At 46.6% G+C, this 27,542-nt stretch overlaps 3 protein-coding genes across 22 annotated transcripts in view; 2 read left to right on the top strand and 1 right to left on the bottom strand.

Moving 5' to 3' along the window:
• ACC (acetyl-CoA carboxylase) overlaps window positions 1–7,175 on the top strand; it is an 87,423-nt gene extending 80,248 nt beyond the window's left edge. For all 20 annotated transcript variants that reach the window (XM_077637480.1, XM_077637479.1, XM_077637481.1 and 17 more), the window contains 5 exons: window positions 381–645; window positions 1,334–1,508; window positions 2,321–2,491; window positions 3,263–3,396; window positions 5,230–7,175. In XM_077637480.1, the coding sequence (XP_077493606.1) occupies window positions 381–645; window positions 1,334–1,508; window positions 2,321–2,491; window positions 3,263–3,396; window positions 5,230–5,422 (938 nt within the window). In that variant the 3' untranslated portion in view covers window positions 5,423–7,175. The remainder of the gene's footprint in view (window positions 1–380; window positions 646–1,333; window positions 1,509–2,320; window positions 2,492–3,262; window positions 3,397–5,229) is intronic.
• A 2,794-nt stretch (window positions 7,176–9,969) lies between these two features.
• LOC144104462 (protein GUCD1) lies at window positions 9,970–12,848 on the bottom strand. Its single transcript, XM_077637478.1, has one exon. The coding sequence runs from the start codon at window positions 12,611–12,613 to the stop codon at window positions 11,876–11,878; it is 738 nt and encodes a 245-aa protein (XP_077493604.1). The 5' UTR covers window positions 12,614–12,848; the 3' UTR covers window positions 9,970–11,875.
• A 3,715-nt stretch (window positions 12,849–16,563) lies between these two features.
• The window catches only part of Bap170 (Brahma associated protein 170kD), a 67,565-nt gene continuing 56,586 nt past the window's right edge, over window positions 16,564–27,542 (top strand). Inside the window, 3 exon segments of the mRNA XM_077637477.1 lie at window positions 16,564–16,989; window positions 17,148–17,241; window positions 17,885–17,982. Of these exon segments, the coding sequence (XP_077493603.1) occupies window positions 16,901–16,989; window positions 17,148–17,241; window positions 17,885–17,982 (281 nt within the window). The 5' untranslated portion in view covers window positions 16,564–16,900.

Below are 27,542 nucleotides of genomic sequence, written 5' to 3'. Positions count from 1 at the left end.
TAACAGCTCTGCCATGGTGGCCAATGGCTTTGGCGTTTGGATGCTTCGTGTTAACTAGTTTTTACTCTTATTTTTTATTCCTTGCTCTGGTCCTGTAGCTACTATATTAACATTCCATGCTTTGAACTGTGACACTAAACCTGAACTGGAATTTTTTTATTGCATGGATCAGCAATTTTGTGATCATCGATCACCACTAAACAGTGTCACAAATAACCAGTGTGAATGGGCACATTAAATTTGGCTGTGTTAGACACTGTAAGTAACAAAACGGAGTAATAGAGATGTCTTATAGGTAACAGCAATGAAGAGTGAAAGAACTCGGCATATGCAAGACCTCTAACTTTGTTTTTGCTTTTTTTCTCTCCCTCCCTGTGTAGACATGTACGACCAGGTGCTGAAGTTTGGCGCATACATCGTGGACGCACTGCACACATACCGCCAGCCCGTGCTGGTATACATTCCTCCATACGGCGAGCTCCGCGGAGGCGCTTGGGCCGTCGTCGACGCTGCCATCAACCCGCAGCAGATGGAAATGTACGCTGACCCCGACAGCCGCGGCGGAGTACTGGAGCCCGAAGGCACAGTCGAGATCCGGTTCCGCAAGAAGGACCTGTTGAAGGCCATGCACCGTGTTGATGCCAGGTTGGTGCGAGTGGCTTTTGTTGACGGGATTCTCGACGAAGGAGTATCACTTATGTTCCACTGGAACTACAGCTTCACTGTCACGAAAGAATCTTTTAAAATTTTGGAAACCTGAATGTTAGCAAGAGTTAGGATGATTAGGCTGAAGTGCACGTTGCTCTGTCTAAGAACAACCTGTGCCGCTTCATAGAAGATCTCTTAGATCTCTTTATGGGCCGGTATCTGAAATTCCTCTTCATTACATCCTGCAATTTCCTTATCATCCGCTGTTCTGACTGGTTTGGCAGAATAATGGAATCTAGACAGATGCAGCTACTGTAGAATTCTTGGTCCTTTGCTGGTTCAAATCACTGCCACATAGAGCAAGTGCTGACCGAAGTTACCCAATCTTAACTATTTTAAGCACTTTGGGGCGTTTTTGATGTGAAAAGTGCATGTGATAAGTCTGCCATGACTGCTCTTTCTGTTATAAAACAAAAACAGGCATGTTTTTTCACATTTTATTTTTGATTTAGTAATTGATCAGCACTAGTTAAGCCTACTACTTCATCGGAAATAAGAAGGAAATAAATCTTCACCTCACTGACACGCCTCTGCAGCTGTGCTAAAAACGCCTCAGTGCATGGTGCTGTTTGTCCCGTGACAACGTAGCACTGTTCCACAACACTGCTGCTGTTTGTCCTGGCAGGTGCCGTGAGATCCTGGCCCAGCTGGGCATGGCCGATCCCGAGAAGAAGGCCGCCCTAGAGGTGGAGCTGCACAAACGTGAGCAGCAGCTGCTGCCCATGTACCATCAGGTGGCGCTGTCCTTTGCCGACCTGCATGACATGCCCGCCCGCATGCAGGAGAAAGGAGTCATCCAGGTGGGTAGTGCCCCCTTCTCTTCTGCGTGGGTGCTTCATCGCTCAGCAGAGCTGTGCAGGCTCTTGACGCTTGCAGTGTAAAAGCGTCAGACCACCCTAGCCTAGTTCATCTGTCACACCTGTGCTTGGTTGAACCGGCGCGATGAACTGAACCCGCTATCCAACCAGTGATTTTTTTTATCCCTCCCTGAAATGAGAGGCTCGGTATCTACATTTCATTTATTGTTTGTCTCTTAATATAATCATTTCTTATTCGCGGCAGTGGCCCGCTGACCATGGCGTTCGGCTCCCGAGCCCAAGGTCAAGGTCCGCATGTTGATAGAGGACAAGTGGAGAACAAGTGTCCGTGTGCGGTGCAATGTCAGTGCGCATTAAGGAACACGACGTGCTAATGCAGTGGTGGCATTGTGAATGAATCGATGAGTGTCGGGGAACACATGAATGAGTTGGTAAGCAAAAGGAAATGAGCAAGTGAAGAACAGAGTACATTGCTAAATGCACAAACTGGGGTGCTAGACATTGCTAGAGAAGTTGCGGCAAGAGAGTGCCAAACAGCAATATGTTAGGCACAAAATAAAAGAAACTACGAGCTCGAACACAGTGAAGGGGTCACTCTAGTTGGCATTTATATATGTGCTGTACCGAAATTTGCAACTCGGGCTTCCTTTTTGTAGTATCCAAGCTTTTCTTGCCCTGCAAGCAAGGACAATTTTCAGCCTGCTATCGTGTTAGTAACGTTGTCTACTGGCTTGGGTTGCTGAACAGCAAGCAGTGCGTGTGACCGATGGCGCCATCTCTTTGTCTCTGTGAAGGATGTGGTCCCCTGGTGCAAGTCGCGGTGCCAGCTGTACTGGCGGCTGCGCCGGCGCCTGTTGCAAGATGCGGTCAAGCGGGACATCCGGCAGGTGCGGCCGCAGCTCGGCGATGGTGAGATGGAGAGCATGCTGCGCCGATGGTTCGTCGAGTCCCTGGGCGCCGTCAAGGTCAGTTGCACCCACTAAAAAAAACCTCTCTAGACAAAACAGGGGAACGCACAAATGTGACTTAAAAGATAAGCCGTTTTGTGAAAACTATGCTTTATTGGGCACATGATTTGAAAACACGAACACGTCACCACTGATCAGCCAAGGATTGCTGTGGAGTGTGGCAAGGTCTGTCATAAAATGATGTAAATCATGGCTCTTCCTTCAAAGTGGTCACATCCAAGACATCTTGCATCTGATTGTTACAGAAAATTTACACTGCCTTTGTTGCATGCTCACACATGATTCATGTCTTCCATATGCCTAATGAGTAGGGACGTGGAATATTGAAATTTTTTAATCCGAATCGAATGCGAATATAGGGAAAATTTGCCTTCGAACATCGAATCTAATATTGAGTATCTGCTCAGTATGAAAAAAAAATTTTAGGGGAAAAGTAATAGTCTAACATTTTTGTCCTTATTTTTCAAAACAGTGTATGGTTCTTTGCAAGTGAAATTAAACATAACTAGACTGACACTGGGCAAACAAAAATAAAATGACATACACAGAAATGTATACTGCTTGACTGGACAGCATAACAGTATGCAACCTTTGATGTGTTCATGCAAAATGAGTGACATCATGAAATAACGTGTTTGGCAGTAAAACCTCGCAAAATTCGGACTTCAAGAGACTGAAGAAATGACCAAATTATCAGAAAGTTACTTCAATTACTTTGGGTTTTCTGCATAGTTTTCTAATACTCTTTTTTTTTCTCGACACGTGCAGCAATATCTGTGGGAGAATGACCTGGCCGTGACCAACTGGCTTGAAGAGCAGCTTGACCCCAAGATGGAGCGCTCACTGGTCAACGAGAACATCCAGTGCCTGAGGAGGGACGCGGCCATCTCTCAGATCAAGGGGTCAGTACTCATCGCCAGTCCTGTGCCTGCGTGCGTTCTGCACAAGGCAATCTCCTCGATAGCTTTGATTTCTTCTCAATTCTTTTTGATAAATGACCCAAAAAGTGCCTTTCGTGGGTTGTTTGCCCAGCGCATATCACAAGGTGTAATCTGCAACCTCTTCAGCCATCTTCAAGTAGCTGAAAGGGATACGCTGTGTAGAAGCCGAGCTTGTGTTGTTTGTTGATCTACGAAATTGCTGTGCGGTTTGTTTGGCATGTGACCGAACCACAATGCTTGAAAAAGATGCTCCTATGAACACCGTGTAGTATCGTCGTGTTCAATATTGCCTGAATGCAAGCAGAGTGGTGCCAGCTGAGGGTTCCGCTATGTAGTAAATCAACACACGTTTGCGCAGAGCACTAAATGTGCACTAACTTTCTGCATACTCTGATCATTTCATTGGCTGCAAAGTGCATAACCTGTGTTGCAGCCCGTACAGTAAAAGCTTGTTAATTCAAAGTTAATCATTAACTCTAATTTTTTGATCATTCGAAATCTGCGACTTGGTCTGACCCAGCTTCGTTAAGTTATATGCATAAGGTGGCTCATTAATTCAAACACAAATTGTTCCCACCGCCGATGATCTGTACTGCACGCTACCGCACCAGGGTGGCTAAAGCTCGTAGCGCATATTGCACACCCGCAATCATTCCGCCACCCTTTCGCAGGAAGGGAAGGAGATGTGGAGTAGCTAAAAACGGCGCATGCATCTAGCCAACGCAGCTGCTTGACTTCGGAGACTCTCCATTAACTGTTTGTGGTTGAAAACGGTGATCTCGAAGCCTTCAGTAGCTTTCCGCATTGTCTTTTGTTGTAGAAACGAACAAATGGAAGCTTTCGGCAACGTTCCGTACGTTGGCTGTTCGTCTGTCTCAGAACTGCGCCAATACGTTTTTTTTTTACGGAGGATTTAAATCCTGCCGAACACAATGCTAGATTGTTAGTGCAATAGGACATCTGGCAAAAAGCATGCGATATTGAAACGCACACTACCAAATTTCAGCGCAAAAAAAAAAGCATTGTGATCAAAGCTGCAGTGCTAATTGGTTTAGCGGTTTGCAACTCGGGGCTCATAGCAGGGAACAGCGTGCAACCATCCTGCAACTTTTGCTTTTTAACCAAAACGGTCCCACAAATTTCAGAGTCGGAAGAGAGTTGCGTGGCCGTTTTTCACAGCTCAATTTTCAAGCCTTATAACCCTGATCTTCCCGAGCCACAAACAGCTAAACTGAGCAGCGGCACTTCAGAAGTGGACAGAGGTTCGTTCTAATCTGGTCATGATATACGCTTGCTAGTTTGAACGTTGGCACCGTCGATCCACTCCTTGGTCAAAAATCACAATTGGTCGTGCAATTTTGAATGCACTGAACACCGGCCACCCCTTCGATTTTGAAGGTTTCCATTCAGACTTGAAAACAAATCAGGTGTTGGCCATTGCCTTCCAGGAAAAAAAATAAAGGGTGATCACGGACAGTTTAAAACTATAAAAATAGTAATCTCACATCTGCACAGTTGCTTCCTGATCTTACTGTACTGTCTTTTCTTTTCACTTCTGTTATTTTGAACTTTGGTTAATGCGAACTGCATTGGCGTCCCCGCGGAGTTCGAATTAAACGAGTTTTTACTGTACTAAGTGCGATAGTAAATTATTTTGTAGAGGCAGACTTTGGACGAGGGAACTATATTAGGAAATATTCTCAGCGTGCAGTGTGTGCTTTTTCCAGCGATGAAATAAATTTCATCGCTTGCTTCTTGTTCACAGACATTGTGTATTTCCTTTCTTCCAAACAGTGTGCTCAGCGTCAACCCAGAAGTGATCATGGACTCTGCCGTGCACATAGTCCAGCAGCTGACTCCGCAGCAGCGCTCCGACCTGCTAGCAACCATCCGGACCCTTGAAAACGATCCGCTGCCCACTGCAACGGCGACGACGAGCAACGAGTCGCCGACAACTCCCCCTTCATCGTCGGACTCGGCGTCTTGACAGACCGCTCCGTCGGCGCGGCCGCCAAAGTCCGAGCGGAACCGCGGCAGCCGGCGCCGCAAGCGGAGGTCGTGAAAAAAGAGCTGCTCCTCCGCTGTGCCAAATTTACAAGCTTCTCTGAAAAAAAAAAACAACCAGTCAGCGCACATATCTGCGCAGACAGACACACCATACCCAGACTCTTTTTTGGCCAGTTGTGACCAGTGCTTCATCACCAAGAGCCAGTCCTACCTGAACTGTTCCTGTTCTGGAGATGCCAGCGGAAGATGGATTTGTTGAAAGCGACATTGTTGAAAGTTGTCTGCGTGCTACTGCCTTGCGTTTTAGAGACTGCTTTTCGGCGTTTTTTTTTTTTTTTTGACGATTCATCTGCGTTACAACCTTGTGTTATTTTTTTTTTTATGAACGCCCTCCGCTGCATGCATTTGCATGCAACATTTTCGTAGTAGGAAGCTGTGCTACGACCTTTCTCACATTTAGCTACTGGGAGCTTGGTTTTAGAAGCCACTTGTTTAGGAAGTTTCTCATTTTAACATGTGGCTTTCTCAGATCCTTCCGCTAAAAGCCGTTATCAGTATTCTACTCGTAGTGCTTTTAGGTGCAGTAATTTTTTTTTCCTCCGAGATCAAATCTGCCGCTAAAAGTACAATAGCCACGAGCGCCCAGGTCAGTCAGCACGCAGTTTTTATTCTACATATCGTATTCCAGGCAGTCTCACGGTCTCAGCCTCACGCTTAAAAAGGAAATGAAACTGACAAGAACTCTAATGTATGTTAAGTGTTGAAAAGGCAGCTTGTTGGTTTAAGTCGTTTAGGACCTTGTCAATTCAATCCTCTTCCCCGTGAAACTTGCCTCGGGCCCAAGTTTCCTTCTTTTCAGAAGTTTCCCCTTTCGTGGCAGTGATAGCTCTGTCTCATTACCGTCTTTGCATTGATTCAAAAGGCGCGGTGGATGCCTCGAGTGTGTTGCTAATTGGCAGCTGCGGAGTAATTGCGTGCCAGATTTGGGGCCAGATTTTATCGATTTCATCAGTTTTTTTTTTTTTTTACTTGCGCTACTTTCCGGCATGTTCTTTCCTCGTTTCATTCTGTAGGTATTGCATTTCAGTTAAGTTTTCATGGTGAATCATTTGATACATGCCCATTATCACAAATTTTTATGAAAAATCAGTTTTCAGGTTCAGGATCGTGAGACACCTTAGACTGCTCACAATTTGTTTCCTTTTTACGTTGATGCCGAGCAATGCTGAGTTATCGGAGAGCCGAGATATTCCCTTTGATAGAAAGTGCTGGCCATTTGTAGACTTTGTAAATACGAACTTACCGAAACTTCCAACTCAGTGTCATCTTGTCCGTGTAGGTGTAAATAGTATCTGGCTGTTTGGGAAATTTCCAGAACTTTAGCGGCAAAATGGCTAATGTGAAGTTGAAATACTCGTGTAGTGCAATGCGACCCTGTGTTGTCATTTGTCGTGGAGAAAACTTTTGTTGGCTTATTAAACTAATCCAACCGTGCCTGTCTCACAAGTTAGCTGCAATGGCATTACAGTGTCGCGAGTTCTTTCTGCGCATTGTGCATTTTTTGATAGAGTGCAAACGCATGTCGTGTTGAGAAAAACCATATTTATTTTTGTAATAACGCCAGACGACGGAGGAAGGCAGTATGTTTGGAACTCTCGCACTTGTGAGATGTAAATACATTGCTGACACGCACTGCATTCTTGTATCATGGAAATAAACAATGCATTCTCAGATTGGTGTTTCTGTATTTTTCGTAAATACATTGCTGACACGCACTGCATTCTTGTATCATGGAAATAAACAATGCATTCTCAGATTGGTGTTTCTGTATTTTTCTTCATTACAGAAACTCATTTCTGGCCTCCGCCTTGAAGTTTGTGCCTGTGAAAAAAGCGTGCGCAATTTGTCGCTACAGAGATTCTATGCCATCTTTTGACCAAAGCTGAAACTGCGCTGTTGAAACTTTGATGGGCCCTTACAGGACACCATATTCCAGAGTGCGGTGACACTTTCAGCATAATGTTTTTTTCCCTTTTTCATGCGTTCACATTAGAAAGGCCTGCGCAAGCGGACATGGTGACCGCTGTCGCGTGTGGTGCATGACGCGCATGACATGGGGCAAACCTTGTGACGTCATCACAATCTATCCATCCTGCCACCTGCCTGCTGTATTGTGAGCAAACTGCCCACCGCCGCAGGTGGCAACTAAATTGATGATTGGTCACGAGAGGTTGCTGTTCCAGAGCAACCTGGGTCTTGCAAGCCCCACTGGTGGCTGTGTTCGAAAAGGTCACCTGCTGGGGCTGTGGCGCATCGCTTAACTACTGCACCACTGTGCCACCAGGAGTGGTAAGAGGACACCCAGGGATCTACATATGTAAATTAGAGAATGACTGATTCCGCCGCCGCGGTGGCCGAGTGGTTATGGCGCTCGGCTGCTGGCCCGAAAGACGCGGGTTTGATCCCGGCCACGGCGGTCGAATATCGATGGAGGCGAAATTCTAGAGGCCCGTGTACTGTGCGATGTCAGTGCACGTTAAAGAACCCCAGGCGGTCGAAATTTCCGGAGCCCTTCACCACGGCATCTCTCATAGCCTGAGTCGCTCTGGGACATTAAACCCCCATAAATCAAACCAAACCGGAATGACTGATTCCGCATACGCTGGCATTAACTCATTAACACTACCACATATATACCCTTCCAACAACAAGTACAACAGAATCAGCAGCAATGGAAATTGCATACCGCATTCGAACATACCACCAAGCATCACCTCTAGTTTTTATTCTGTGTTTGTTTTCTCTATTTTGCTTTGGCCGGACACTGCCTTAACAGGTGCTCATTTGTTCCAAAAGGCATGGCTGCGACATCGTCATCGAACGACTTGCTACGAAACGCGACTAATTCATCAGCCAGACCTGTCATTCTGGCTTCGGCATCTGCAAACAGCACCACACATTTCTCATTCTAAGAAACCCTCATATCTGTTAAGGTACGAGTAGTGAGCAGCACCTACGTTTTCGTGCTTTGTGTAAAGTTGGAGCGCGTTATTCTGAGGAGGGTGCTTTGAAAAGCACAGCATTGTGCCGTGCTACTGGCCCAGCATTGTGAGCACGCCGCATGTGCTGCACAGACAGCAGTGAACCACCTGCAGTATTTATTTACCTTGCATACGGTGCTTCCCAAATGCGTTCACTCCTGTCTCAAAGCTGTGCATGTCCTAGAGCTCTCATAGTTTTACTCTAATGCAGAAACGGATTCTAGGGCTGACATGCCAATTTTTTTGTGCTAACACTTTTCCAACACTACATTAATTAGCCCAGCATTTCCTACCCTAGTTGCTGGGCATGCAGCTGTAGAGCCTTCTTTACATTGTCTCTCAATTCCTGAAGCAGGAAATATCTAAAACGAGCCGTAAATTTGCAAATTCAGTGCAACAACCAAATTTTTCTAAACATGCAACTCGCACACAACAGCTTCAGCCTTGACCACTTATGCGCCATAAAACCCCAAAATTACAATAACGGTTTACAACTGTATCTGCAATTTTTTTTCTCGTGAAACATTGTCGCTCTTAGCAGCAAAACACATAGATATTTTGGTCGAATCTTTAGGGGAATCCCCTAATAAGGGCGTAATTACTCATTGGCATCCACCAAAACGCAGCCATACATGTATAGGAAAACTGTACAGCTTCCACAGAAACTTCATAGAAAAATTTGTCCTGGTCCGGGGTTCAAACCTTGGACTATCGCTCCACCGGAGCAGTTGCTCTACCAATTGAGCTAATTGGGATGGCTAGCGTATGGTAGGGTGGATGCCAATGAGTAATTACTCCCTTATTGCACCTCAATGTTTGTGGCCAGGGTGTGGAGACTTCAGTGAAAAAGTTGAAATAAAAGGAAGGGATAAACAAATGCATGCTTTATCAAACAGGTTAACAACAGGTTTATTACCCAGAAAACACAATGGCATTCACACTAAATGTGTATACAAAAATGCCTCTGATGTGTTTCATCATTGTAGATACAAAAAGCTGAACCAAAGCTCAATGCACAAGGAGAATGCGCATAGTGTCACATTTAGGTTACCGGGTCTCTGACCCCACCTTGAGAAAAAGAATAAATACCTTGTGACATGGCGCTCTTTGGCCATAGCTGCCCTTGCGCCATAAAAATCCATAATCATCATCATAATCATCAACATTTAGGTTACCGCCAGCCCACCTCATTATATGAGCTTGGTTAAATATGGTCAGTTCTGGCTTCACATTATTGGTCAATCACAAACAACCACTTCAAAGAGCATCATACGTAAATAAATCACAAACAACCACTGCAAACAGCACCAGATGTGAATATAACTGGAACTCATGTGAAGTGCACCATATAGCCCCGGTTTCCACCAGAAACAATCATTTGGTGCAGTTGATGCAGCTGCTTCTTAAAGCTTGTGCTAGCCCCTCCCCCCGCGAGATTTGAAGAATATAGCATCACATTTAAATTTCCAGTCTGTTTTTTCATGGCTGCACTACAACAGAAATCAGTTACTTTTGTCTGTCGTAAATTACACAGAAATGGCCTTAGCCACAACTATTAGCTTTCTGGGGCTTATCCGTTATCTATCATCATATATATATTAAAAAAAAACTAGTAAACATGACAGAAAACAGCACAGAGAAACGGGACAAGAAAGACGCATACGTCCTGTTCTCCATCAATATTTACGATTCAACAAGTCCAAATCAAGGTAGCTGTCAAATATTAGTGGTAAAGGTGACCCACATGAATTGCATCAGCATTGGCTATTTATGTATCGAATGAAGAAAGCCTTGTAAGGTCATCAGTCAGTGGCACACATTTTTTTTATACCAAAAACTGCATGTTAGTTTGACAAAAATGCTTCACATTAAAAGATGATTTCAGCTTTCTTCGACATAGGTGGAATATTTCTGGGCACCACCAGAAGCACTGCAACTGGTGTAATGCAGTCACAATGGTATAACACACTGCACCTGGCTGACATTATACTACCCAATCTTGCCAGGCAAGATGGCCTGAGAACAAGTCCCATGCATGCAGCTCATGTAAAGCATGGCCCAGACTTAAACGAAACTCAAAAAAAATTTTCCGATGGCAGCTCTGATTTGCCGCTAAGTCCTGAAAACCATTCTTCTCCAAACGATGCTTCCCTAAGGCCTCATAACGGCCACTTCTCTCTTAACAAATTGCAAGGATTGTCGCAGTTATGCTGCCTTCAGTAAAAACACTGCTGTTCCCTGCAACAATGACCGCACTGTACAATGACACTGCAAAAGTACAGCAGAACTGCGGGATACTGCTAAGTGCTGTCTTAAACCTCAGACACTCTGGAGAAACCCCAGCAACCAACTTTTAGTGTCAGCACGTACATTATCAGCAAAAAAGAAACACGCTCTCTGTCCTGTAAAAAGTGAACACATGAACACTGCAGTTGACAAAATATTGCAAAGGGGGTGTGCCAAAGCAGCACACATTGGCACAATGAGATCACACATTTGCTAGTAATTTCGCTCACACACTGTGCAGAGCATGACCTCTCGGGGTTCTTGAATCCACCCATGGCAGTTTTGCTTCCCAAAAATGATAGCTTTGATGCTGTGGCTACGTTTTGCATGCTCATTATGCAAACGAACACTGAGAATGCTTCTCACAACGCTATCAGTGGCTTTGGGCGAGTAACGAGAGATGGTTGAGCAAATTATGAGAACAATAGCACCCACACAATGCAAGGCATCATCGAAATTCGCGAGATTATGAATAACAAGTGTCAACATTTTGAATAAGAGGGCATGGTATATGATATGGTATCGTATGAGGGGCTCTTAACTCCCAAAGCGGCATGTGGTCTATGAGAGACACTGCAGCAGCGGGCTTGAGATTAATTTAAACCACCTTGGAGTTCTTTAATATCTCGAATAAGAGAGAGCAATTAAGACTATATCCATCTAAGTGCTACCACGCAGCTAAAAAGGTAATCTACACTTATCTCAAATCATCGGATGGGTGTCAATGACTACTATTCCCAGACCTCAAATACACTGCTCATTAGTTTCATCGCAACAAAATGCGCATCACAATCGCATTGCACCTGTTCTAGTTAACGTTACCACTGGAACAACCGAGCTGTCAGCTCGTAATCAACGCAAAACAACACTGCAGGAGGAACTGATATGCATTATTGGCACACTACTGCCACACGTTTTCCTCCACTAAACACGCTTGCACCACAAGAGCAAAGCGGCAGGTGACCTTCAATTCCTCCAACCAATGGCGTCTGCTTATTGTCATGACGTCAAGGTAACCGCTTGCCTTGCACCTGCTAGTGGCCGTGGCAGACGTCATCGGTTGGAGGGTCTCTTGATGGCCATTTACAGCTCTGCAGTCTGCGAAGTTACGATCTAACGACACATCCCGATGGGGGGCAGGCGTTAACGAACACGACGTCCTCGTCAGTACCCAAGCGCTTTCGCGCTCTATCCAGCGTCTCGAACGTGACCGTACACAGGCGCTCGGTTTTAGATGGATTCCGATAAATGAACCTCCTTTCCTGAAGCCTGTAGCCGCAGAGCACGATGTAGTGGCCCTGATAGGGCGCATAGCGCGCAAACACCCCGGCCACCTTCGACACGATCCTGTTCTTCTGGCAGGAGTCGCAATGCAGCTGTCCGTGGTCAACTAGCACGATCACGGGAAGCCCTCGGGAAAGGTGTTCCAAGAGTTCGCCGGTCGTCGTAGACTTCTGACAAACGGCGAGACCATTGGATGCGGCGTCTCGGAAGCGATCCTCGACCCTCTGGAAGTCCCACTGGAGCGACTTCTTGTAGTAACACTCCTTCTGGAACATGGGGTTCACGCCGAGCGTTACGGTGGCGTACAGGTGGTCAACGCCGAAGCGTCGCAGCAGGTAACACAGGTCGATGGTCCAGGTGCTCTGGTGGTATCCTTCTTCTTGGCTGATTTGGTCACGGTTGACGAGCAGGTAGCTGCGCTGGTCGTCGGGCAAAACCATGGCCACGCAGGAGACGCCGCAGTCCCACGACAGGCTCTGTTCAACGTGCGGAAGGTGTATGTCTACCGAATCGTGTGGACGCGTCGCTTCATTGTTATCTCTCTGCTGGTGCTGATCCATTGTGGTCTTCGAGGGCCGAGGTGCGGACAAGCTCTTCGGGTCAGTCGTACCACGTCCCCGCGACGCCTTAATGCCGATCGCACTGCGAGACCCGGCGATAAGGCCCCATTTCTTCAAATAAGTAAAACAAGCTAGCTGTGTGTACCGGTTTTGACTGTAAACAGGTCAGTCTTCCGAAGAGCATCACAAAACGCCGCCTCCAGTGCGTCCAACTCCTCTTCCTTGTTTCTGTCACGTGACTGCATTGCAGTACAGTACCAGTCTATTTTTATATGCCTGTCTTGTCCGCCACGCGTACCGCTTTCCCAGCCACAGATTGCTTCCCGTGAGATGGCGCTAGCTTATTACTCTGCTGCAGCGCGGGTTCTCTGAATGGGGCTTGCAGCGCCGACCGAGAAAAGCGACAGTCCGTGTAGGCCTGCACCTCTAACAAACGGAAAATATAATTTCTTATTGAAACTGTACAAACAAATAATGTTTTAGGATGAAATGGTGAGTCGATTCACATGTTTGTAACGAAACTATCACGGTATTTATTGTTGTAGCAGTGCAGGGTATGGACAAAAGGATAAAACAATCCCAGCTGACCAAGGCAGATACATAATATAATTGTTACTTCACCTGTTTTTCTAAATGCGATAACATTATAGTGGCCGTTACATCAAAACCCAACCATGTCTAATTGGTCAGTAGAGGTCGCGTGACCTTGTGACGTTGTCATAACCTTCCCTGATGCGGCACCTTGACTGGTCGAGAGGTCACGTGGCCTTGTGTCATCAAACCCCGATTACCGGGGCAATGATTGGTGGAGAGAGATCACGTGACCTTGTGACGTCATCATAACCCGCCTACCTGCATTTTCTATACCTGCTTAGTGCATTAAATAGCGAAAACTATTATACCTGTGGTTTAGCCATTTCGCTCTGCATCTGGCCGTGGAATCTACATCGTCAGTCGTAAAAGAGAAATACCAGTTGCGCTAATCCAATCAGACCACCATGAATCAGACAAACCTGGTATGCACACCCCCCCCCCCCGCCCCCCCCCCCTGGCCCCACGTCGCCTCCCGCCCTTTTCCTCTCGCAGTTCGCTACGTGGGCTTTTAATTTAAAAGAATTGAGGTGCCATTAAATTAATTTTACTAATTAAAATTATTATAGCTGATGCTGTAGATTCTACAGTACAATATGTCTATATGTCTAAACCAAAGCTATAACAGCGTTCGCTGTAAAAACGGTCAAGAATATGAGCCTACGAGCAGCTAAGAGTGCACGAGTCTAACAAGCAGTGAAGAGGCATGTACGTACAAGATTCACCCTCCCATCATTCCCAGTTCACACCCTCCTCCCTCTCACCGGGCCTTCCTTCTCGGAGGGATGACCCTATTTGTTTTAACTCCGCCGATGATGAACGCTTTGCCACGACGAAGACAAGTCTTCTTGTCGAAACGTTGGCAAGCACCCTGAGGTTTTCCCATCCCTCGTTCACTTAATTGTGATTCTCAAGAACCACCTGAACAACATCTCTCCACCATGGACTATAACCTGCAGGTTTATTAAGAGGTATTTGTGTACATTAGTGATAAAATGAAGGAAACCATTGCGACAAAAAAAAATTGTATGCCTTGAAGAATATTTTCGCTCTTAAAACTGGTCTATGAGCTGCATGCTTGTGATGGGGCTAGGCTGTTGCGATTTTTGCGCCACTCGTCAGAGTGGCTTTTCCACTCAGGAGGCAGAATTCAACTTCAGATAGATTTAATAGTCGTGGCTGTGGGAAAAGACTGCACGAAGAACAACTTATAGGCACCAACATAGGCGGTGAACGAACCAATACAAAAATAAAGCCGTCTCGCAACCCCTTGAACACTGCGCACAATAAATAAGCAAATAATAACGTGCATTCTCTGGGCTAAATCATCATCTGGAGTCCTGAAAATAGACCCAAGAAGGTTCCTCAAGAAATTTGAGGATGTCCTGAGGACAACTCCCTGTTAGAGAAATTTCATGTTGGAGAAAATCCATGGTGGAGAAACTCCGTCTTGGGAGATATTGAGGCCAGCAACAGGACTAGGTGAGGCCATCCTCAGGACGTCCTGAGGATGTTGTTGTGCTGGTGGTGGCGAAAACACTTATTGGATATATAGGGGACGGGAGGTAAGCTTGGATCAGCCCGTAAGGGATCGGTCTTTACAAGCAGGATCGCCTCCATGCAGTCCTTCCGGGTTGAGGATAGGGGCAGGCCCACACCAAGTGACGAGTGACGCCAAAGCAAGGAGTTTAAAAGCAATACGAAAAGGAAGAAAAATAAACCACTACTGGGGAGAAAAGGCTCTCTTACGTTGACATCACGCAGCCACGATTTTTTTTTTGTTTACTGCCGCGCTGAAAGTAGGCATTCCGTGCACGTTAAAGATCCCCAGGTGGTCGAAATTATTCCGGAGCCCTCCACTACGGCACCTCTCTCTTCCTTTCTTCTTTCACTCCCTCCTTTATCCCTTCCCTTACGGCGCGGTTCAGGTGTCCGTCGATATATGAGACAGATACTGCGCCATTTCCTTTCCCCCAAAAACCAATTAAATTAAAAAAATTAAGGATATTCATAGCGATCTGGCGCAAAGAAGTAGATGGGGAGGGGGTGTAAAATGCATTCGTGGCATAAAGGCAAAATAAACAAACTCTCGGCACCTCTTTCTTCTTTCACTTCCACCATCCTCCCTTCTCTTACGGCACAGTTCGGGTGTCCACCGAGATTCGAGGCATTTACAGTGCCATTTCCTTTCCTCAAAAACAAAATTTCAATGATACAACAAACTAATTAATGTTTTTTTTTTAATTTTCGCACGGCCACAAACGCACGAACACATGAAAAAGTAAATAAATGGCATGTCATTTGTCCAGTATGTTTATTTTCGGTTTGGAGTAAATTTTGAAACAGTAAATTATATCTGAAATTTATGAGTGCGGTTTTACCACAGAACAGCGGTTTTGTAGCGGTGGTTCTTATTCTCTGAGCTCTTATAGCAAAAATAATTTACTAAACCAGCTGACGCTGTTCAATCCAACGTTCTTAGACATTTGTTCAATCCAGGTTCAATCATCCTCACGCAGACTGTCCGCATTATCCTTAATTGATATTCGACGCACCAGGGGCGGTATTCTCCAAGCGTTAAACCTCAAACTTTTCAAAGGTCACTAGGTTTAGTAGCCTTTCTAGAGAATGTAACATTTATTTTGAAGCATGACAGGGCTCAAAACACTATCACAGGTCATTCACAGCGGATTGTTAGTCATGGTGGGGTACGACACGAGAGCAAGGGTTGATTTAACAATTTTTCTGAGTTCGTGTGTCTGTGCTTAAAGCAGAGAATTTTTTTTAGGCGACTCCTATTCCCCGAATCGAAACAAAAATATTAATTTGTGCCGCAGTCGGTCACGCGGGCTGCTGGTCGAACAATTGGTACTACCCGTTGATGGTAGATGGCGCCTGTTGTACCGTCGTTCGGCTGCTTAACGATTTGTTTGCATCAGCCAACATTGCGTACTTGATCCGTTTAATTTGAAAAGTAAACACACAGGTTAAATATGCGCAGAGCGAGACGTCGATCGTAGCACCTGGTTGCAGTAGCACCATGACACGTTAAAGAGAAGAGAAGACGATTGGTGTACAGGAAGCAGGGTGGTGTGTGCACTCGCGTGAATCACGACAAACAGCAGCGACGCTTCATCTTTATTTACTACGGGACCCTGGCGGCACCGTCGTGGCAACGACAACGAAGACTGCGTCGGGGGAGCAGCCGAAGCGTTCGCAATAATTTCGTTAATTAGGAGCGATCCGGGCGCTAAGAACGAGCGAAACAAACGCGAAATCCAACCTGAGACGTCGGCTCCGCGTCAGCCATCTTGGGAGAGCCATGAAGACAATAGTAGTGGGAGAGGAGGCGGCGCGCAAGCGGGAGAGGGGCATGTAATGACATCGATAGGTTTTTTTTTTAAGCGTTTTCTAACCTTGTGACGTTTTGGGCTCCGGTGTGATAGTGGTTTCTTGATGCGCGGTGCTCGGGATGTGCGGTGCTGGGGACCCGGGATGTGATCGGAGCGGGCCGGCCAGCGAAAAACGTGCCCAGTGAGTGTGAACCGCGGCCGGGGAAGTGTCGGCGCATTGGCGCGCCTCGAACGAGGCTTAGCTCGCCATCGGGGCCCGCAGGCCTCGGCGGAACCCACCCGCTCGATGAACGTCAGGTGAGGCACCGCGGCGCGCGCGGGCCAGCTCCGTTGAGCCGGAGCCATGGAAAAGCTTCACAAGGAGCCCGGCGATTACACCAAGGACTCGTCGTCGTTCACGCTCGAGCTGCAAAAGTTCCACGAAAGCCGCGGGTGAGCAACTTCTACTTCTTTTTCGGGGCCGAGCGAGTCCCCCGCGAGCCATTGTGGAAGTTTTTTTTCGCTCGGGGAAAGAGTTTTGTCTTTGAGCGCCGGGTTTGTTGCTCTCGCTGTCGGACCGCGGCCTGACTGGGCCCTTTGGACGATCGCAGGAGTCCGTTCCGGCATGCGCCTCGGATAAACGGCCGTGAAGTGGATCTGTTCGCCCTCTACAACAGCGTGACGGCGATCGGCGGCTGGCAGAAGGTAAGCGAGGGGCGGCGGGTTTTGAATTTACCTCCAAATTCTCGCGCGACGCGGGTCCGGGACCGGTCGTCCGACCCCTCGGTCGGTCACCGGGACCCTTCGCGGCCGTTGCGAGCCCAGTTTCGGGCAGGATTTCTCGGCGTGCTCGCGTTTGAATGACCGTCGTGTGCGACGGTCGGGTCTCGGCGAGCTGGCGGGGGAGGGAGAGGGGGCGACTCGCAGTTCGGCACGGCGTCGCTGGCCCCTGCCTCGACGCGTCGGGTGAACGCCGGACACCTGGGCCGACGTGCGGTCGCTTCGGGGCCGTTCGGGCCAGCGGTCGCGGTCGTGGCGGGTGTCCCCGCGGCCTCGAATTGGGCCCATCTTTTCCGAAACAAAGGCAGCCAGCTGCGCTAGGACTAACGTGGATGTCTCTTCTCCTGCTTGTGTTGCCTGCGTCGCAGGCCGCTGTAAGCCGAGACTGCGAAGCGAACGCACGCACGGCCGCCGTGACTGCTTCTCGGTGGGCGGGTTTTCTTTCCTTTAATCGTCCGCGAGCGCCGCGGCCGCTAAGCGCGGAGGCGTTGAAGCGAAAGCTTGCCGTTCTCGAGGCAGGCCCTGATCAACATTTTCGTTTTCCCGGCTCCCCTGCCCCTGTTCGTAGGTGAACGACCTACTCAAGTGGGATTACATTCTCGACAAACTCAACTTTCCCAAGGCCTGCGCCAATGCATCACTGGCACTGCGGCAGATCTACGTCCGGTGAGTGTGCTCGCGAGGCGGCGAGCGCGCGATGCTAGCTTTGCGCATGCTGCGCTGTGTTTACACCGGCCCAGCTTCTTTTCCGTGGTCCACGTGAGACCGTGTCTGCGGCGCGCGCGCGCTTCTGATCCCATTCAAACTCGGTGGAGAGGGGGAAAGCCAGCGTGTGTGTGTGCGTGCGCGTGTGTGTTTTTTCACTGCCGCTTTGCCGGTCGGTGCCTAGCGTCGTCGTTCAACCGGACGTCGCTGTGTCGTCGTTGCCTGGGGTTCTCGACTTTGCGCGCTTACCCCGACGTCGCGTCGTGGTCGCTGGAGGTCCACCTGGAGGACCCCGGGCCCGTACATGCACTCGAACTCGGGTCTACGCCGGCCTCGTAGTTCGCGTTGCGACCGCCATAGTCCAGTTCCAGAGGTGGTGTTTTCGTTGGTCTTTGGGTAGCAGAGGTTGCTGTTGGGGACTTAATGAGCAAGGGAGAACGTCGTCCTATTTTTCAAGACAAGCTCCACAGAACACTGGCAGCAGGTTCTACGAACACCGCATATCTACACAACATTTAGGGAGTGCTTGTGCTTACATTACGGGGCTGATGCGAGATCTTCCCAAAACCACTACCAGTAGGTTCCCCTTGTGATGGTGTGAACTGCTTTTAATATAGCAGCACCTTGCGACATTGGTTGACGAGAGAAATGCTGTTTGTCAAATCAATTTTCACTTGTCATGGGTAACCTACTTGTGCTTATAGTATGTAATATGCAATACATAATCTCCAGCGTAACATTGTTTGACACCCTGAGGAATTATTTACTTCTTGCGTTCTTCATCAGTAAGGCCATTTCGCACAATATTCTTTCTGAAGAAGTAATGTTATGCTGTCTTCCACTTTGCACATTGTTTCAGTTTCACTTCTGGGTACACAGTGATGCTGCGATGTCTTGGGTGGCGTGGCGCTTTACAAGTATGGGAAAAATGCCCTTTTTGAAAATGCATCTCAAGTGAGAAAAGTTGAGCAAATTTTATGCAATATGCCCTGTAAGTGGCCGAGAGATGCTTGGCCTCAAGTTCCTGAAGAGAGCGCGTGACTGTTTTGTGTCCCATTAAGTGGTCATTTAGATTGCCACTTAATCGTGAACGATTAATTACCTGTAACTGCCATTTTTTTATATGGTGATCTCACCTGGAGTTCCTTACTTCACCTGTCAGGTCTTCTCAATTCATGTGTGAATCAATTGCAATAGCAATAAGCAAGCTTACAAGAGCGTTTAGTCTTGGTGATGTTGCATTAATACTAAAGGCGAGAGAGTATTGTATGCGAGCATGTGGCTTTGCCGTGAGCCATTACTTCGTATGATTTTCATGCACAAAACTGTAGAAAGAAAGTTTGTCACACAATTTCGGGACGAGCACATTCCTTTCGGCAATGGTTCGCTTCTTGAAGAAAATGCACCTGCAGATTTTTCATGTCTCTAGGCTCCTAAAGGAAACGAAAAATTTTTAAACAAACTTGCATTTTGAAAATCTCAAGTTCTTTACCACGAAAAAAAAAAGAAGATATTTAACTTTATGCTTGGTGCTTGATGGTCTGAGCTGCTTGTGCATCATGAAACCCCGACACAACAAATTCACCGCGACTGTTTCATTTGCGTGCTTTGCCCTCCGTTAGCTTTGTTTCTTCTGGGTCCCAACCTCTTTTGTTCCTCACAACATGACGCACGAGAGAACATCTATATCCATCAGCATATGTGGACATTTTATCCATGGGAAAGCTGTTTTGCGAGACAAGGTTAAATGTCAACCAAAGGTGACAAGACTGTCCAAGCCACCGAAGTTATGGCCGTTTGTTAAATGCCGAGTTTAAAGATATGCATTTCTCTGTGTTTTAATGTGTCACACTTGTGGCTTGCCTTTCCATTTGCAAATTATTTTTGTGTATGTATTTATAATCAGGCACATTTCGTAACCCCAGGAGGCTGATTGAGTAAGAGCATTTGAGCAAATGATACTTAGGCCGGAATTTGAGTGAATATAGAAGTACGGCCACTTTTATGGGTTAATGGCTTTGAAGTAAAGTCGTCGCTGCTTAGATTATTCTCGTCAAAAGCTTGTATATAGCCTTGAACTGAACATCAGCTTTGCTATTGTATGCTTTTGTTGTGGTGTGTGAGGCTAAGAGAACATGTTGAGGCTTTACAGAGGGCTCAGTATATAGATGTGAGTGTGTGGCATGTAGCAGATTTTGATGAGGGACCAGAAAAAAATAACTGAGAAAGCAACCCATTGTTTTTTTTTTTTTCATTGCTTTAATTTCGCGTAAAGTGGGGTGGGGCAGCATGGGGGACTGTGTTTGAATGCATTGTTCTCCACACTTTTCATTGACCTCTTTTGAAATGGTATCTTACTTAAAAATGAGGCATTGTGTGTGCTACATTTTTTGGAATGGTTCCCTTTGTCATCTGTAAAGCATAGATAAGCTGGGAAGATGATTTTATCTGATATAGAAGCTTTTTGTCTACCTTTCATTTTTGTGAGAGTAATGATGGGATTTAATGCATGCAGAGTCTTGACTTGTTCTGGTGGGACATTTTCTTCTGAGCTAGCTAACAAGACCAATTTACGCAAACTTTCAAAGATAGTTTTTGTCTCGTGTAGAGCGGTTCCCTTTGTCATCTGTAAAGCATAGATACGCTGGGAAGATGATTTTATCTGATATAGAAGCTTTTTGTCTACGTTTCATTTTTGTGAGAGTAATGATGGGATGTAGTGCATGCAGAGTCTTGACTTGTTCTGGTGGGACATTTTCTTCTGAGCTAGCTAACAAGACCAATTTACGCCAACTTTCAGAGATAGTTTTCGTCTCGTGTAGCTGTAGCCCGTTTGAAAATGGGAGGTAGTTCGTCATGAAATAGCGTGCACAGAAAAGGCGAAACACTTAAGTATAGAACAGGACAAAATAGGAGCGCACTAGTAGCTGACTTGAAGGTGGAAAAACACTTCTCTTCGGTGAGCATGCTCGCTTCCTGTTTGCATGTGTGAACAACCAAAAAAACCTAACTATGCATGATGAGGCTGTGTTCTTTAGATAAGTGAAAAATAATGAAAAGGTGGGAGAGGGTTAAATGTACCGATAAGTGGTCCTAGCGAGTGGTTATGCGAAAAACATCATGATGGCGCATGTGATCACGCCTATTTAATTCCTCGGATCTTGCGTTCTTTGTCCAGTGATAAAACTGATGTTTAACTAATGCACGAGTCATTGCCTGCCGCGGTTATGTTGGAGGCCTCCAAATTGCTTCCCGTGGTGGTTGCAATTGCATACAGTACTTTTTCCCACGCAACGGTGCTGCAAGTGCACGTACGAAATACCTATTTTGTGTTATCACATGCCTTGGAGTGCAGTGTTGTGGGATGCTTCATGTGTGTGTGTGTGTTAATGCATAGTTTGCACTTTTAAGTTTAACTTGTACGACTGCTCTTGACTGGTGTTCTTGGGTCTAGATCAGCTTGATTCTAATTTATAGCTCTGTAAACGCCAGCAGTGGCACCAGTCCTAAAGCTTTCTTGCAAAATTTCGTAGTTTTTTGTCTCCTTGAAATGCTACGCTGTGAGAGTCCCAACACCGAGTGTGATAACTTGAAAAAATACTCGTCTGGGTGAGTTGAGGTGGCATTAGGTTGGGAACACTGCAAAGAACAGGGTGAACAAAAAAATTTGGGACACAAGTGGCTACTTCAAACTGATCAACTAGTCCAAGAATCAGCATTGTTGATCCATTTATTTGGAAAAGGGGTCGGTCGCAAGTCGGTGTTCGCATATGTCTTTCTGGCTGGTGCTGCTATTATGTTTGATTCAACACTGTAGAAGACTCTTAAAATGATGCATACACGTAGCTGATGGTTCTGTATTTACATATTTAGTGAATTGGATAGTGAAGCTTCTTATAACAGCCTACATTTAATGTACCGAGTGGCAAGGAAGGAAAAAGTACTTGCTAGGTACATGCAGTAACCCACAGGTTATGCATTGCACCTCTCTTGGTATAACTGGAGCTGTGTATCAGATGCTGGCATGATGTAAATTTTTTACTTCGGAAGTACATAGGCTCACTTGCATAGTCTATGCTCTGAACATGTCGTGAACGTGAAGAAAACGACAGTGGGGAAAAAAAGAGACAGCAGGAGCTGACAAAATGGCCAGGAAAGCAAGCCTTTGCAACATTAGTATTGAAGATGCTGGGCAAAAGCACAGGCAGCTTTCTCAGAGTTCAACTGCAGGGTTTTCTATTGCTTATCAAGTAGTTACACCCAGATGTTTGCCCGTGGTTGCTTGCCAAAGCTCGAAAACATGTCCCTGGCAAGGCTACCGGGGATGGTTGTTCAGCAACTGGATACGGTGCTCTTCAAGAGGAAAAAGAAATTGGAAGTTTCAAGTTGTGCAATTCACAACAGGTTATTTTCATCAACATAGAGTGGTGGGGGACTTCACGAAAAAAATACGCTCACTTCTTGCTGTGGCTGTTGCATGCTTTGTGGATGCAGTGGCAGGCTGAAATTTGGCGGGCCTCAGCCCGAGACAGGCCGGAAAGCGTTGAATTTTTCCGCCTGCGGTTTTAGCATTTCTCGTGTCTAGCGGTTCTACTTGGCACATTGATTTGCTCTAGTCTCAACAATTCTCACTGCGCACGGAAAAGCTCACACTGTGCATGAAAAAACCCGTACAGATGCAGCTGTGTTTTAAATTAACGTGGCATTTAGAATGGGCGCGCCTCTGAGGTCATTGCCGCATGCCACAGGGGTTCGTGAGAGACAGATTAGAGACGTTCACGACGAGAGGTTGCAGGTGTTTTCTTGGAATGCTATGGGACAGGCTCATTAGTGCTTGTTAGCGAAGACCAGTTGTCAGAATCGTAGTACACTTTGTGTTTCAAAAAGCAGCAGCCTGATCATTAGTTTGATATTTTTATGTTGGCAGATTGTCATGCGACCTGTGGAAGAAAGCAATGAAATGAGTGTTAGTGATTGAAGTCAGTACTTGCTCGTAGCGGCTATGCATAAGTGCTAGGCTTAGGCAATGAGCAGTGCAGTGAGCGATGGATAGGGAAACGTAAGGTGCAGCATTGATGGATGAAAATATAGCAGTCAGCATTTGTAAGTAAATGCGAGTTTGGGGACTTTTTAGCTCAAATAAAAAGAATAAAAGTGGGTGTGGGCAGTTCATACCAAACAAATCTATCGGTCTTTTGGTTCCTGAAAGAAGCAAATGTTTTAAACAAGCTTAACATGTTGAACCTAGTTTTTCTACTGCAGCAAGCAGACACATTTACCGTGCGTTTGGAGCATGGCAGTCATAGCTACTGATGGAGCATAAAACCCAACACATGCAGTGGCATATTAGGGTAGCAGGGCACATTTCGAGAATGTGAAAACATAATTGAAATGGGGGGGGGGGGGGGGGGGGCTATGAAGAGCCAAGCTTAGGAGATTTCCTGGAGCAATGTGGCTGTAGCGAACTACTTTAGCGTGGTTGACGGTGGCAAATACGTACAAAGTTCACAAAGCTTGTCTGGGGGAATTTTAGAAGCTAGCATTTGGAAGGCTGGATTCCGGAGCCAGAGTGATGTAATTGAAAGAATCCACGGGTCGCTGTACAGGAATTGGGGATTCTGTGCAGTTTGCAGCTGTATATTGATGAACTGGAGAGTTCAGGCTGACATGCCATACTCTTCTGCTTACCTGGGGCCAGCTGCAGGAAAAACTTGTTCTGTTTCTGTCTTGTTTTTTTTTTTTTTTGTCACCAGTAACCAGCCGTGGACCATTCTTTTCATAGGTAACATCACTGCAGATTGCTGACATTTAGCGGGAAAAGTTTTTGCAACGGCCTGTGGTGGCCTGCGTAGAAGCACGTGTTTGCTATCGCTAGGAAAGCGGGGATAAAATGCTGGTCGTGCTGTTTGCATCATAAGCGCACCACACTCTGCACAGGTGTTCAGTGGATGAACGGTTTAGTTGGTTAGTTATCTTTTTTTTTTTAGCTTTATTCTAGATGGATGGATTTTGCAGACCCTTTTCTGGCGGTTCAGCGCATTTAGCAGCCTGTGACCTTTGCACAGTGCCTGTGTCTAGCTTTGCATGTGCGTGTGTGCCCATACATTCGAGGGAGGCGAGACTGTGTCACGCCTGCGTGGAAGTGTGCCCTTTGGAAAGCCATGAATCACATGCCTGCTGTGCCCTTTGGAGGATGGGGTGTGCCAGCGAGGTGTATTCGCTTTTCACTTAGTCTGCGCAAGCATGGCTTACTATTCTCTTTCTACACTACAGATTTGTTCAAGCCCCTTTTGAGTTTGCAGTGCGTTCACCTAATGCGCAGATCTGTAGGAGATGCACAAGCTGCTTGCTGTTACATTGTTTTCGTCACTGCTGCGTAATTTCTATCCGTAACCTCAGTGTGTTGTCATCCCCGTCGTTGCAGTGATACTCTGGCTGGCGATGGGGGTGCGGCATTGTCCAAGTCACTGCCACTCTGTGTGCCATATGTACAATTGCGCTCAGTATGAGCTGCAACGCATGAGCTGTGGGAGGAGATCAGTTCATGAAGCAGTGCAAGCCCTATGGTGCTGGAAATTTATGCATTTAGCTGCCGATGCAAAGAACCAAAAATTACTTTCCACCTGCTTCTATTGACTTCTACTTGGCTGGCTTGTGTCAGATGTTGCTTTAGATGTGCCTATACGTAGTCCACCTTGCTGTATGGTCTGTCCTATTGAAAGTATGACTTTTGAAGATCAAACTCGGAGAGCAGCCGTGAGGTGGTTTTCGTGTTCTTCAGAGCCAGCCTGCTCTTGCAAAGCGTCGGCGCCTACCGCTCGGAGTGGTGATTATGATAAGCACTGACAACACTATCTTGGCTCCAGGTTCCTGAAGAAGCAGTGTGCACTTGTTGCAGCAGCTTGCAGCTGAGGTGGAGGTGTGTCATCCGATTCTTCAGAGCCCCTCGATAAACTTGGTTTTATGGTGGGCTGAACTGATCTCTATGTTCGCGCTGTCCAGTATTGTTATACAAGCCAGGCCGAAGGTTGCAGAAACTGTAGTCTTCGGTGCCTTCTGCTCTCAAAAGCTATCTTCCCCTCCAAGCGTCTCCTCGGTCTGCTTAGGCAGCTATTTTTAATCAGTGTTCATTGTTTTGCAACCTTGGCTGGCTGGAACTGTTGCCCATCTCGTTTTGTTCTAGTGCGCCAGCACTAAGGCTTCCAGTCCCGAAAAAAAAAAAAATGTTGTCTTTGTGTTTGAAGCCAGCTTGACCTGCAGAAATAAAATAAATATGGCCGTGACTGCGCCGCGCTTGGGTTTCGAACCCGTGCCGGCGTGAACAGATCAGCTTTGCTGGCCGTTGCACTAGAGCACCATGCTATCGCCGCAGTTGGTCATCCCTCATGTTTAACTGCCACTCTGTCACGCTGCCCGTCGTCTTCATCAACTCCGTGCGCAGTGAATCCAGAGCACACCGCTATCGCAGTACCCTCTTAAGGTGTGTTAAGTGGTCCCCAAATTTTACAGTGCGCTTCGAGTAAGGTCCTCAAGCGCCGATTTCGCTGATCTTTGCCTGAAGCCTGACACTGGAACCCTAAACTCAAACCGAAAAGTGAAGCGAAACTCGATGTGCTAATGCGCATGCTTCGCATTTGGCGAAGTTAGCTAAATCGGCTGTCATTTTTTTTTTTTTTCTGCTTGTTCGAAGCAACTTTCAGTAACAGCCAGTTTCAATATTCATTCTGTTTAAACTTTTATGCAGGGAGGCTGTGCAGTCTTTGATTGAATTTCTAGTTTCTACAAATTGTGCGAGTGGTTTTCAATGCTTTAGAACACTGGGAAATGAGATGATTTTATCTTGGACGTTCAGGTTGAAGTCCCTGTGAAGAGGCATCAGAGCAGACCTCTGCTTATGAAAAAAAAAAATAAAAAATCGTTTGCAGCCGTTTATGAATGCATGCTGCAGGTTTTTTTTTTTTTCTATCAGCATATTTTGACCTACTTTTTTGTGTAGAGTAGACTGATTCAGACTAGGTGACCCTACATATAAATTTTTGTTGAGGATAATGGATATTTATGGTTGTTGTGCTTTTGTGCTTTTTAGAAGAACTGTTACTACTTATCTGGGGAAATTCCACGCATCCCAGCATGTAGCTCTTGTGCAAGGTATCAAATAAAGAGCACTTCCTTCTTGTCATTGTGTCACAGAGGGGTGGTTTTGATGAGAGATTCCTCACTGGCTTTGCTTAGGTCTTTGATCCTTGTGGCACCCTTGGAATTACACTCCCTTTTGTCAACCTGGCTGCTGAAATCAGCTGCTTTCACTCAACACGGTGTGTTGGTCTGGACGATTGTGTAGCAGAAGTGTTTTTTGGTGGGCTAGTTGGTGATTGAAGTTCATTTTCGAACTGCGCAAACATTAACCACAGAGCAAAGGACGCACACATACGAGAGGCATGTGGTGTTTGGACTGTTGGCTGCTGTGTGCGAGAGCTTTGTGCCTAAACACGGAGGGGTGTTCTTATTCGGGTTCACATTGGGAGAGGGAACCTGGTTAGTCGTTCTCGTTTTGGCTGCTTGCATGAAGTCGCAGGAGCCTCGGAAGACGCCGAGGAGTGCATGGGCATGGAGCACATAGGGGGAGCTCATGTTTGCCGACTTGCAGAATTTGTGTTTCCAAGAATGCTGCGATTAATGCGGAGTTCTTCGATGACCCTATTTATGTAACTCGAGAGCACTGCCATGCTAATGTTGACAGAGTCCAGCACATTTTCTTTGACTTGTCCTATCCTCGCCTCCTGCTTTGAGATTACCCTATGTAGTGCCTATTTCCATCACCTGCCAGTGCAGGCAGCTGTTTTGGAGTGGGAGTGGTGATAGGGAGACGAACATGCTCTGTACGTGCTGGACTGTATCTGGCAAGTCCTCCAGTGTAACTTCCTCTTAATCTTTCGCAGCACAGAAAGGTTAGGGGGCATGAAGACAGCTGCGGCATCAGTTTTTTTTTTTTGGGGGGGGGGGGGGGGGTCTTCTTCGCCTCATAACTTGTGTTCTCAGCATAAAGGCTGTTAGACAATGCGTTGTGGGGTTCTGTAGAGCTCTCCAACCCCAAGACGACATGGCGTGTTCCAAAGGTTGAGTGCTGAAGGCAGGTTTTCTGAACGCTCGTGTCGCTCTGAGCCTTTGGAATGTAGAAGCAGTGATTTGCTTGTGTTCGAGAATGTCTCGGAGGTAAAAATAAAATAAAATAGTACCTTGCTGGTCAGTCGTAACTCGTAACTACCGGTTGCCCAAAAAGAAAATGAACCAGCGTAATGGTCTGTCAAATCCGTCCCGCCTTGGTCGCTACTAGCTTCCGAAACTGCTTGTATGCCGCGCTGGCCGTAAGGGGCGTTTTCGGGTTGCGCGTACAAGGCCGCAATGACGCAACGGTAGCTAAGCGAGCGTCGCGTAGTCTAGTAGGACGAGAGCGCACGCGTAACGGTTCCTCCCACCTTTTTTTTTTCATTTTCGTTGCCTGGTTTGTACCCTCGCCCGTG

The sequence above is a fragment of the Amblyomma americanum genome, chromosome 9 (genome assembly GCF_052857255.1).
Source record: "Amblyomma americanum isolate KBUSLIRL-KWMA chromosome 9, ASM5285725v1, whole genome shotgun sequence".
NCBI lineage: Eukaryota > Metazoa > Arthropoda > Arachnida > Ixodida > Ixodidae > Amblyomma > Amblyomma americanum.
This window is presented reverse-complemented; position numbering and strand designations above follow the sequence as displayed.

What these genes read in the sequence shown, in the direction of transcription:
- LOC144104462 (XM_077637478.1), bottom strand. Translation starts at nt 12,613, where the DNA reads ATGGATCAGCACCAGCAGAGAGATAACAATGAAGCGACGCGTCCACAC.